Genomic DNA, 12,593 nt, shown 5'->3' on the forward strand with positions numbered 1-12,593 from the left:
TTTGTGAAGGGGAGGTTGTGTCTCACTAACTTGATAGAGTTTTTTGAAGATGTCACAAAGATGATTGATGCAGGTCGGGCAGTGAATGTTGTCTATATGGACTTCAGTAAGGCCTTTGACAAGGTCCCTCATGCAGACTGATACAAAAGGTGAAGTCACACGGGATCAGGGGTGAGCTGGCAAGGTGGACTCAGAACTAGCTAGGTCATAGAAGGCAGAGAGTAGCAATGGAAGGGTGCTTTTCTGATTGGAGGGCCATGGCTAATGGTGTTCCGCAGGGATCAGTGCTGGGACCTTTGCTGTTTGTAGTATATATTAATGACTTGGAGGAAAATGTAACTGGTCTGATTAGTAAGTTTGCAGACGACACAAAGGTTGGTGGAATTGCGGATAGCGATGAGGACTGTCAGAGAATACAGCAGGATTTAGATCGCTTGGAGACTTGAGAGGAGAGATGGCAAATGGAGTTTAATCCGGCCAAATGTGAGGTAATGCATTTTGGAAGGTCTAATGCAGGTAGGGAATGTACAGTGAATGGTAGAACCCTCAAGAGTATTGACAGTCAGAGAGATCTTGGTGTACAGGTCCACAGGTCACTGAACGGGGCAACACAGATGGAGAAGGTAGTCAAGAAGGCATACGGCATGCTTGCCTTCATTGGCCGGGGCATTGAGTATAAGAATTGGCAAGTCATGTTGCAGCTGTATAGAACCTTAGTTAGGCCACACTTGGAGTATAGTGTTCAATTCTGGTTGCCACAATACCAGAAGGATTTGGAGGCTTTAGAGAGGGTGCAGAAGAGATTTACCAGGATGTTGCCTGGTATGGAGGGGATTAGCTATGAGGAGAGGTTGAATAAACTCGGTTTGTTCTCACTGGAACGACGGAGGTTGAGGGGTGACTTGATATAGGTCTACAAAATTATGAGGGGCATAGACAGAGTGGATAGTCAGAGGCTTTTTCCCAGGGTAGAGGGGTCAATTACTGAGGGGCATAGGTTTAAGGTGCATGGGGCAAGGTTTAGAGAAGATGTACGAGGCAAGTTTTTTACACAGAGGGTAGTGGGTGCCTGGAACTCGCTGCCGGAGGAGGTGGTGGAAGCAGAGACGATAGTGACATTTAAGGGGCATCTTGAAAAATACATGAATAGGATGGGAATAGAGGGATACGGACCCAGGAAGTGTGGAAGATTTAGTTTAGACGGGCAGCATAGTCGGCGCAGGCTTGGAGGGCCGAAGGGCCTGTTCCTGTGCTGTACTTTTCTTTGTTCTTTGTTCTTTAAGGCGTGTTTTTGGGAGTGGAGTTTGGAAACTCCCACATGATAATCATCTGGGGAGATTTTGAACAGATATCCACAAACAATCACTTGGGGTTCAGAGTGTTGAGTGTATTTGTCTACAGTCATCTTGTGATGATTAAAAGGGATTTTGTGTATTAATGAGACATTTGTACCTTAAGATATACTTGGTAATCCGTGTTAATCTTAAAATCTGTGTGTAATTGTTGAAACTAAGGGGGGGGGGGGTAGTCAAGGAGCATTGTATCATAATCAAATGTTTTCATGTTTAATAACTGTTTTTTTCTTGTTGTTAAAACTAATTAGCGCTCTTGTGAATCTGTCCCTCCACTTCCCGTCTTTCCACACATCTCTCAGCATGCTGTCATTCAATTGACCCGAGCTTCAGAAATGAGATAAATGGCGAACTGTGTTTTTTGTGGTGTGGATTGAGAGATAAGGATTGACACGGACACCAGGATTTCTCCGCTGCCTTTCATCAATAGTGCAATGGGATAACAAGGAATAAATGTCAAACAAGCTAATTAGCTAGGAATAAAACCAGGCGCTCCCCAACTGACCCCCTGACTATCCAGTGAGTACTGAACTATAGAGGAAGGGATGGTACAACGTTCGTTGACTGATCTGTATCAAGTTAGATGGTCTCTGTCAGTGTGGTACAGATGACACAGAGCTGAGTGGGAGGGTGAGCTGTGAGGAGGATGCAGCAGATGCAGCATAATTTGGATAAATGTGAGGTTATATAGCAAAAATGGGAAGTCAAATTATTATCTGAATGGTCATAAATTAGGAGAGGGAAATGTGCAACAAGACCTGGGTAAGTAAGCTCGTACACCAGTCACTGAAGGTAAGCCTGCAGGTACAGCAGGCGGTAAATAAGGCAAATGGTATCTTGGCCTTCATAGCAAGAGAATTCGATACAAGAGCAAGGATGTCTTGCTGCAATTGTACAAAGTCTTGGTGAGATCACACCGGAATATGGTGTGCAACTTTGGTCGCCTTATATGAGGAAGGATATTCTTACTCTAGAGGGAGTGCAGTGAAGGTTTACCAGACTAATTCTTGGGATGGCAGGACTGATGTGTGAGGAGACATTAAGGGCGCAACCTAACCAAATTGCAATAGAGTCCCATGTCGAGCGCGTTTAGCCTACCCCCGGGGCCCACCCCCAACTCATACAGGCAGGGCAACCCCAGGCCTGATCCCCAGGGGATCAGAGGCCTCTGGGTGGTTGCCCTCTGGGCAGGGTGGTACCCTCTCACTGCTGGTGCCACCTTGGCACAATGCCAGCCTGGCACCTTGACACTACCAGCACCACTGCCGTGGAACTGAGGTGGCACTGCTAGGATGCCAGGCTGACAGTGCCAAGGTGGCACCAGCAGTAAGAGGGTACCACCCTGCCCAGAGGGCAACCACCCAGAGGCCTCTGATCCCCTGGGTGACCCTCTCAAGTACCGTTCCTCCTGGTCCCTATTTGGGGGACAAGTACTGAATGACACTCACCTAAGGTCTCCATGGGAAAGGGGTTAGACCCCCACATCTCGGGTAGATCAGGCGAGCTGCATATAAGAGTGAGGCTAGCTACTCACTCTAATATGCAGATTTGCCAAATACTGGGTGGGATCCAAATCGCGATATCTCATGAGGCGTGGTGAGCCGGGTAAATCCCAGAAGAGGCCACTTCTGGCCTCTACTGGCCGCGTCATGCCCCCATTCAGTTAGGATTGTATTGGTTGGAATTCAGAGGAATGTGAGGGGATCTCATAGAAACTCTTAAATTCTAAGAGGACCAAACAGGATAGATGCAAGAAGGATGTTCCCAATGGTGGGCATGTGCAGACCCAGGGGTCACAGTCTGAGGATACGGGGTAGACGGTTTGGGACAGAGATGAGGAGAAATTTCTTCACCCAGTGAGTGGTCAGCCTGTGGAATTCGCTACCACCGGAAGTAGTTGAGGCCACAAGATTGTCAGCGGAATTCTCTGGTCCTGATACTAAGTGTTGACAATGGGCAGGCTTAGTGCATTTCTACGGCAGCAAAAGTGGCACTGCACCTGGACCAATTTAGCGACCATTAGGGGGCTGGCATCTGCGCTACATGGATCACGATCGATTACTGTGAGAAACGGTGCCAAATTTGCCGGGTTCGTGATTGACACTCGGGAGGCTGACAAGCTGCAGCCACATACTGTATACACACTTCATTACCCACATACACCATCCCAGCCAACAAGGCGGCACTGGTTGCGCTGGTGCGCCACCATCCCATTGAGGGTCGGCTGGGGCGAGAGGGCACCTAGGGAGGGTGGCCTGGGAGGACACCCATATGACCCATGGCACTAAGTTCACAGTGGGCAGTCAACGGTGTTCCCAATTATGTCCCATGCCCGTCCACCCCAACCTCACAGCCACATCCTGCCGCCCCCCCCACTACTCCCCCTTCCGACCCTGGCAGAAGTCACCGGCCAGCGACACAACTGTCAGCAAACTATGGTGATGTTGGATACTTTCTGCAACCCTTCTCTCCCCCTCAGCTGCTACAGGGACTGTTTCACGATTTTTGAAAGCACAAGGGAACCTCGCTGCCAGGAATCCCCCCAGGTGGAGGCGGATAATCGTGGACACCCCGGAATACCATGACAGGCCTGTTAATGATATGTAAACAGCGTTTACTGTGCGTGAGGAGTAGAAAACATCGACGCCGCTGTTGAGGCACCGGAGAATTGCGATTTGCATGAACCGGGCTCCCGCCATGTTTTTGGAATCAAAACCGATTCTCCGCCCAATCGCATTTTGCGATTCCAGTGTCGGCCGACAGAGAATCCCGCCATGTATGTTTTCAAGAAACAGTTAGACATAACACTTGGGGCGAAGGGGGTCAAAGGATATGGGGGAAAAGAGGTATCAGGCAATTGAGTTGGATTATCAGCTATGATCATAACGAATGATGGAACAGGCTCAAAGGGCCGAATGGCCTCCTCTGGCTTCTATTTTCTATGTTTCTATGATACGGGCATTGAAAATAGTTTTGCCACGTCTGACTTGGTTAGGGTGAAATTTGCTAAGGTTTCCCTTCCTAAACACAATAAATCTACCATTCTTGGATGTCAGGTTACGGACTGATAACCATCATAGTTCTCATTGTCTGACCAATTCCTTCTACTCCGTGTTGTGATGTTTAGTGCACCAAGCAGAGAGAAGTCTACAGGTCCCGAGAACATTCGACTTGTGGCACTGAAGACTGTGCACAGAACTGGCAGCTTTCTTCGGCAAATTATTCCAGTGCAGATAAGACACTGGCATTTACCTGAATATATGGAAAATGGCCACCTATTGGGATCAGAACATCTTATCCATTAAAAGCTGGATCAATCTAAACTGGCCAGTTACCAGTTTATCAACCTTTTCCCTGATTGTTAATGTGGGAAGGAATCACCAATAATCCCATGTGATTAATAACCTGCACACCAATGCTCAGGTTGTGCTTACATAATTACTTTGCTCCAGGTCCCGTCACAGCTTTGATCGAGTCTTGGACATGAGTTGAATAGCAGAGGCAGGGGAAGAGTAACTGTCCTTGATATGCAGAGAATATTTGACCAAGTGTGGCACAAAAGAGCTATTAATTGTTAAATTGTTTCAAACACCAGATAATCATGTTCACAGCAAATTGAACTTGGGAACAAATAGCTTGGGAACCATAAGCTATAATCAGTAATTTGCAATGCTGTGACCAAAAAAGGTCTTGAGAGACTGAGCGGTTTAATTGTGTGGTCTTCACCTTGGATCTGTTCCACCAAAGTCTGATCATCTCGGATTTTTATACATGCCTTGCTTATCAAAAACAATTGTGTTCAAGGGATGGCTGCAATTTGAGCTCCTAGCTATTCACTACCAATATTCCCCTTGCCCATTTAATCCAGACCTTCCTGTTTCATGCAATAAAGTCTGCATTAGGGCATCTACTATCATTAAAATGTACTCCTATTTTCCCCTTGCAAGACTTGACCTTTGGATCACAAATAAGCAGGTTTCCTCATTTGTTACGAGCATTCAATGCTTTTCCCCATCATACCCAGAAGGCCAAAGTATCACTTACCCTATTGGCTAACTCAACATTAACCTCCAGCCTATGGTGCTCCAGTCAAACTGAGGTCAATGGGCGTCCAACAGCCTCAGATTCCCAGCAAGAAGGTCAAAGATTCTGGAGATGGTGGGGGTGGGTGGGTGGGGAGAGGAGTACATTTAAAGGGACGAAACGTCATAGTAATTAAAACACTAAATAGTCAAGGAAGAAACAAGGCAAAGAAACAAAAGTAATGTTGTGTAAACTTTATTTTTATTTACATTTTTATGCTTATTAAAATTATGCAATTTATTTTAATAAATTTTAAAGGAAATCTACACAAATATAAAGAGTGAAGTAAGACCTCGCGAAGACTGCTACAGCCTTTAAAAATTCATTTTCAGGATCTGAATATCACTGGCTCGGCCAGCTTTTGTTGCCCATCCTTAGTTGCCCTTGAGAAGGTGGTGATAAGCCATCTTCAGGAACCGCTGTAGTCCACGTTGTGTAGGTACACCCACAGTGCTGTTAGGGAGGAAGTTCCTGGATTTTGACCCAGCGACAGTGAAGGAACAGCGATAGAGTTCCAAGTCAGGATGGTGAGTGACTTGGAGGGGAACCTCAAGGTGGTGGTGTTTCCAGGTATCTGCTGCCTGTGTTCTTCTAGAGTAGCGGTCGGGGATTGGAAGGTGCTGTCTAAAGAACTTGTCTAAAGAACCTTGGTGAGTTGCTGCAGTCCATCTTGTTGATGGTTCACCCTAATGCCACTGTGCATCGGTGGTGGAGAGAGGGAATTTTTATGGATGGGGTATTGGCCTGGCTAGTGTCAAGTTTCTTGAGTGTTATTGGAGCTGCATTCCATGCAGGCAAGGGGGCAATATTCCATCACTCCCCTGACTTATAGATACCTTTAGGGAGCCAGGAAGATAGTTACTCATTGCAGTATTCCCAGCCTTTGACCTACTCTTGTAGCCACAGTATATGATATGATTGGTGCAGTTAAGTTTCTGGCCAATGAGGATACACCAGGATGTTGATAGTGGGGATTCAGTAATGAAAATGCCATTGAATGTCAAGGAGAGATGGTTAAGATGTTCTGCTTTTGGAGGTGAACATTGCCTGGGATGTATGTGCTGTGAATGTCACTTGCCACTTATCAGTTCAAACCTGTATCATAGAATCATAGAACTTACAGTACAGAAGGAGGCTATTCAGCCCATCAGGTCTGCGCCAGCCCTTGGAAAAAGCACCCAACTTAAGCCCAATATCCCCATAACCCAGTAACCCCACCTAACCTTTTGGACACTAAGGGGCAATTTAGCATGGCCAATCCACCTGACTTGCACATTTTTGGACAGTGGGAGGAAACCGGAGCACCCGGAGAAAACCCACGCAGACATGGGGAGGAATTGTAGAATCATAGAATTTACAGTGCAGAAGGAGGCCATTCGGCCCATCGAGTTTGCACTAGCTCTTGGAAAGGGCACCTGACTTAAACCCATGCCTCCATATGGAAGAAAACCGGAGCACCCGGAGGAAACCCATGCAAACACAGGGAGAAAGTACAAACTCCACACAGACAGTCACCTGAGGCTGGAATTGAACCCAGGTCCCTGTGCCACCATGTCACCCATATGTTCTCCAGGTCTTGCTGAATGCAGGAACAAACTGCTTCTGTATTCAATGAGTCAAGAATGGTATTAAATACTGCAGAATCATCAGTGAAAATCTCCACTTCTGACCTTATGATAGAAGGAAGGTCATTGATGAAGCAGCTGGAGGTGGTAGGGCCTAGGACACTATCCTGAGGAACTCCCACAGTGATGTCCTAGGACTGAGATGATTGACCTCCAACAGCCACAGCCATCTTCCTTTGGGCCAAGTATGGCTCCAACTAATTAGAAGCATGACAAAAACACCTGGCCAAAATCAATGACTGTGTATGAAGTCAATGAGTGACTGCAGTCTCTATGCCCTGAGGGGAGCATGGAGTAATGGGAGGGGTGGGGAGGATTGGTGGTGGAAGGGTTAGGCCTTCATGTCGCAAGAGCGACACACACATTGCTGAAAGTTCATGAAAATTGAAGCTTCTCTCAGCGCTATCAGAGTGCTGTTAGACATAGCTCAGTGTGTTATATTCTTATCTCTGAGTCCGAAGGCTACAGATTCAAGCCGACCATCCAGAGACCTCAGCACAGTAATCCAGTCTTGACACTCTGGGGGTATCAAGGGGGTTCTGCCTTGCTGCAGGTACCAGAGGACATTCATTTGAATCCCTTTCTGGCCTCTCAGGTGGGAGTAAGAGACCCAGTGGTGCCATTTTGAAGAATAGCAAAGAAGGTTCCCCTGGTGTGCTAGCCATTATTTACCATTAATCATTGGTACCTAAAAACCAGATTAGCTACTCATTATTGCTTCAGGGATCCCGTGATATGCAAATTGGCAGCCATGTTTCCTAAATTGCAATAGTGGCTTGACTTCAAAAATTGTGTAAGTGATTATGAAAGCCCTCTGGGGATTGCCTCGAGTGTAGAAACCTCTTTATAAATCCACAGCCAGGATTTCACGGCATGTCTCCACCCAGGGATCAAACTCGAGTCCTCAGCGCCGTGAGGCAGCAGTGCTAACCACTGCACCACCGTGCCGCCCTCATCCCCATGTTTTAACAACACCTGTTAAACAACAGGAGTTGGAGGAACCAGAGAGTCCACGAGTCAGCAACTAATGAGTCACATGTAATGGTGACACAGGCAAGTATTGCAAACAAGCACTTCATATCCTGGTCTAGCTCACTGGGCTAAATTGCTGGCTTTTAAAGCAGACCAAACAGGCCAGCAGCACGGTTCGATTCCCGTACTAGCCTCCCCGGCCAGGCGCTCCGGCGACTAGGGGCTTTTCACAGTAACTTCATTGAAGCCTACTTGTGACAATAAGCGATTTTCATTTCATTTCATATCCTGGCGTGGTGATGGTGGGGGGAGTGGCGGGGTTGGGAAACATGCTATATAATGCAGTTTTTTCTTTTCTTCAGCATTCATTTTTACTTTCAAATTTCCTGAAATCCAAGTGGGAGCACGAATTTTCCACGAAGCGGTGCAGCCTAATAATGAAGGTTTAATGCTCTCCTGCTCTTTGTTTACAGTGTGGTGTGATCCTGGGCTCCCTCCTGCTGAGTTGCTGCTCCTGGTTGGCTTATAGCTCCAGCCTGATGCTGCTCGAAGCGGCAATTGCTGCTAAACGCAAAACATACTTTGGTCTCGGTAAGTTTATGAGAACAGGGGGAAGAATCTCTGCCTTGAGCAGCGATTATAATAACTAGCCAGAGGATGACAGCACTGTAGTTTGTGCGCAGCCAACCAATTGAAATGATCTCCACCATCATGCACTAACTTGCTCTGTGCTGTAACAGCATCATCTTCCATCAATTCAAACCTCGATTTTCGGCCAAACAATTTGAATGCTTACATTAGCTGCTTTCAAGCTGCAGAGACCCAGCTGTTAGAGGGTTCACTTTACAAAGCAGTTATTTCAGACAACAATCTCCAAATTCCCTTCCTGCCTTGGCCATTTTAACTGTTTGTGTGAATGGTTTGCTTTCCTTAGGTTCTGTTCCTCTCACTTTCAAAATTTGGATAGAATAATATGGCACAGATATATTAATACGGTTATTTGTGCATTGAAGTTAATTGTCCGCAATCGGGATTCCCCACTTTGCCGGCAGCCTGGCGTTTCCCGATGGCGTGAGATGCCCCACAATGGAAAATCTCATTGACCAGCCAGCAAAAACAGAGAATCCCGATGGTGTGCCGCACGCAGGGATGGCCCGAGTGGCGCCGGCGCCGTTCACATGTGGTCCTGCCTGGCGGGACCTCAGTGTCCATCCTGTTGGGGGCAGCCTGGTGGGGTGGAAGGGGGATCTGACCCCGGGAAGCGCCTCCATCGTGGCCTAACCCGCGATCGGGGCCTACCAATCGGCGGGCTGGCTTCTCCTGGTGGGGGCCTCTTTTACTCCTTTCCGGGACCCTGTAGCTCTCCGCCATGTTGCATCAGGGTCGGCGCGGAGAAGGCAACTCGTGCGCATGTGCGGGTTCGCGCGGCCGCAGTGTGCATGCGCAGACTCGCGTCGCCTGTTTGACGTGCGTATCGGCAGCTGGAGCTGCGTGAGTCGCTCCAGTGCCATGCTGGCCCCATGTAGGGCGCAGGATCGCTGATCTTGGGGCCTGTTGATGCCATCATAAAATGCGACAGCTTTTACAACGTCAACACTTAGCCTCAGGATCAGAGAATCCCGCCCAATATTCCCCAGATCAGAAAAACCCAGTGTCATCAGGCAAAGCGGTGGTGTAGTGGTATTGTCGCTGCACTAGTAATCCAGAGTCATGCTCCGGGAACCCGGGTTCAAACCCTGCCATGGCAACGGTTAATGTGAGACTGGAGAATAGCACCGCCCACAACGTGAAGTGGAGAGGAACATGGCAGCAGGTAGGAGATAGAGTCATAGGGAGAGTCTAGAGTACAAGTCAGGCATATATATGTAGTTATGTCTTACCAACTGTTCAACCGTACAAGCCTCTGGACCTCTTTGTGAGACCTACTGAACAAACCCTTACAACATAGTGATAGCTAGCGGCAAAATGCAGAACCAAAGAAGCTGGTGAAGGACCTGGAATCTGAAAAACGGAAGGTACAGCATCCTGACTTGACTGAAGTGCATCTGAACTAAAGACATAGCCGGAGATCACCAAGGAAGAAGCTCCATTGCAGATATGGAGGCTGGAGGGCAGAAGAAAAGTCCATGGTGAAGCTTGAGGACTCCACCAGAACATTTGGAGATCCATTGGGAATCATGATCGATGGCAGAGTCAAAGGGCCGAGCAAAGGTGAGCAAAACTTCAGTTCGGAGGCTAAGCTAGGCTTTCAAAGTCTTCACGCTATTGATCAGTCCGAGCAGTGGGTTTCAAATGCTGTGGCAGTCAAATCCCATGGAAAAATAATTACAAACTCAGCTGAAGCTGGGAATTGCTTTTCAATCACCCGAATGTGTTCTGAAAATTTTCTAAAGTGCCCGAACTTTTGATTCGAAAATTCGCCCGTCTAAACCTGACAAGCGTGGGAAGAAGCATTGAAAAAAATGGTTACTGCTGTGCCGTCTTGAAGAGTGGAACAGCATTTAACTCCCATGGGCTGAAAACAAATGATGGATAATAAATCTACTGTACCAGATCAATTTGGGTTGATTCAAGGGCCAGACCAGGCTCAGAATTGAGAGCTTTGGCAAAAAAGGATTTCTTGATACATGTTAGCTTCAGGACTAGATAAGAAGACAGAGGCTGAAGAAGTGAATACACTCCTGTACTCAGTAGGGCTAATAGCTGATGACATCATTGCAAGTCAAGGAATAAACAATACGTTTATTCAGATATGTCTGGAGAGGTTCTGAAATCCTTTGATACCTACTATAATTCAAAAGTTATATTTTGGAGCCAGCAAAGTTCAACAAGTGAGTCCAGCAGCCTTGAGACCCTGGTGATTCCTTCGTAAACCAGTTATACAGACTGCTGAAGTCTGATTCTGGCAGCCTTACGTCAGAGCTCACATGAGAGGGAATTGTGGTCAGATTGTCTGATGATTGTCTTTCGTACTATAGGCAAAAGAAGATCTCTGACTCCACAAAAGGCCACTCTGAATTTCGCTAACGACACCGGTACCGGTGGGACAGCATGGTAGCACAGTGGATAGCACAGTTGCTTCACAGCTCCAGGGTCTCAGGCTCGAATCCCGGCTTGGGTCGCTGTCTCTGTGGAGTCTGCACATTCTCCCCGTGGCTGCGTGGATTTCCTCTGGGTGCTCCGGTTTCCTCCCACAGTCCAAAGGTGTACAGGTTAGGTGGATTGGCCATGTTAAATTGCTCTTAGCGTCCAAAATGGTTGGGTGGGATTACTGGATTACGGGGATGGGGTAGAGGTGTGGGTTTAGGCAGCTCTTTCCAAGGACTGATGCAGACTCGATGGGCTGAATGGCCTCCTGCTGTACTGTAAATTCTATGACTATGAGGCGAGAAAGCCATGGGAGAGAACAACTCCAATAGTCCATCTCATAAACAACAAAAAGCCAGGAAGATTCCAGGCCAAGGAAGACAATACCCAATCAGACCACACGAAGGTGGGAGACCAGGTCGGTGCTGTGGTGTCAAAAGAGCTCACAGCCAAAAGCAACGGCTGGGACATTTTGGAAAGCTGTGCAATTCTAAGACATAAAGACATGTGGAGGATCCCAAACAGGCCATGACATTGAGGTACCACACCAGGAAAAAGTTCAACTCTGCTTCTGGGGTGACATCAAGGATCCTGGATCCTCCACAGTATAAATATTCCCCACTTTCTCTGTCTGTTAGCTTTGACAAAGAGTCATCGGACTCGAAACATTAGCTCTTTTCTCTCCCTACAGATGCTGCCAGACTTGCTGAGATTTTCCATGATTTTCTCTTTCGATCCTGGATTCTCCTTTTCGAATGCCGACACCTCTGTCAGAATCATCGGTACTGAGTGAATGTTAGGAACCGACTTCGGAGGAAGTCGGTTCGATGGTTAACTGGCAACCAGTGGGTTGGCCAGGGATAGTGTTCTGTCTGACAACAGTCAGCAATTGGTTTTTCAGAGAAAACCTGCCAGCAGCCTCTAGACCCTCGAAGGAAGAGGAGCTGTGTTTTCTCTCTCCACTACCTGGTGCTTGCTGTCTCTGTGAGTCTGCAGTGAAGATAATTTCAAGCTGAAGGAAAAGAAAGTACCCAACTGAAGACCTAACATTGAGAAAGAAACTAGCTGGAAGACATCCATCTGAATCAAAGATCCTTTTCCTTTTATTAGATTATATTTTCTTTACTTCTCAACCACCGTTTCCCTCTATGTTGTGTGTGTGTATAGAGAGGGTGGGAGTTAGAAAGGGGGGGAAGTTGAGAATCAGCTTGTGGAAGTTAGCTGTATTTTTTGCCCGTTTAATTATAATTACTGTTATTAATAAAAGGTTACTTGTGGTGACTGTGGTCAATTTAATTCAACCAAATAAAAAAACTATTTTCACCTGTGTTATGGCTCCGGGTCAAGTGGGGCTGGAATTGAACATGCACTGGCCCAGGAGTCGTAACACTATCAACTCACCAACGCATACCTCAGGGAGGTTCAAGGGTGCAGGAAAGAACGGAATGTGCCGATGAAAGTCAAACTGCAGATT

The 12,593-nt window shown here is 47.2% G+C and overlaps 1 protein-coding gene across 1 annotated transcript in view; it reads left to right on the top strand.

The window, feature by feature from the left end:
- LOC119978978 (putative sodium-coupled neutral amino acid transporter 10) overlaps positions 1-12,593 on the top strand; it is an 80,637-nt gene that overhangs the window by 25,164 nt on the left and 42,880 nt on the right. The window contains exon 2 of the mRNA XM_038820940.1: positions 8,506-8,623. Coding sequence (XP_038676868.1) covers positions 8,506-8,623 — 118 coding nt within the window. The remainder of the gene's footprint in view (positions 1-8,505; positions 8,624-12,593) is intronic.

This window comes from Scyliorhinus canicula, chromosome 15 (assembly GCF_902713615.1).
Source record: "Scyliorhinus canicula chromosome 15, sScyCan1.1, whole genome shotgun sequence".
In the NCBI taxonomy this organism is placed as follows: Eukaryota; Metazoa; Chordata; class Chondrichthyes; order Carcharhiniformes; family Scyliorhinidae; genus Scyliorhinus; species Scyliorhinus canicula.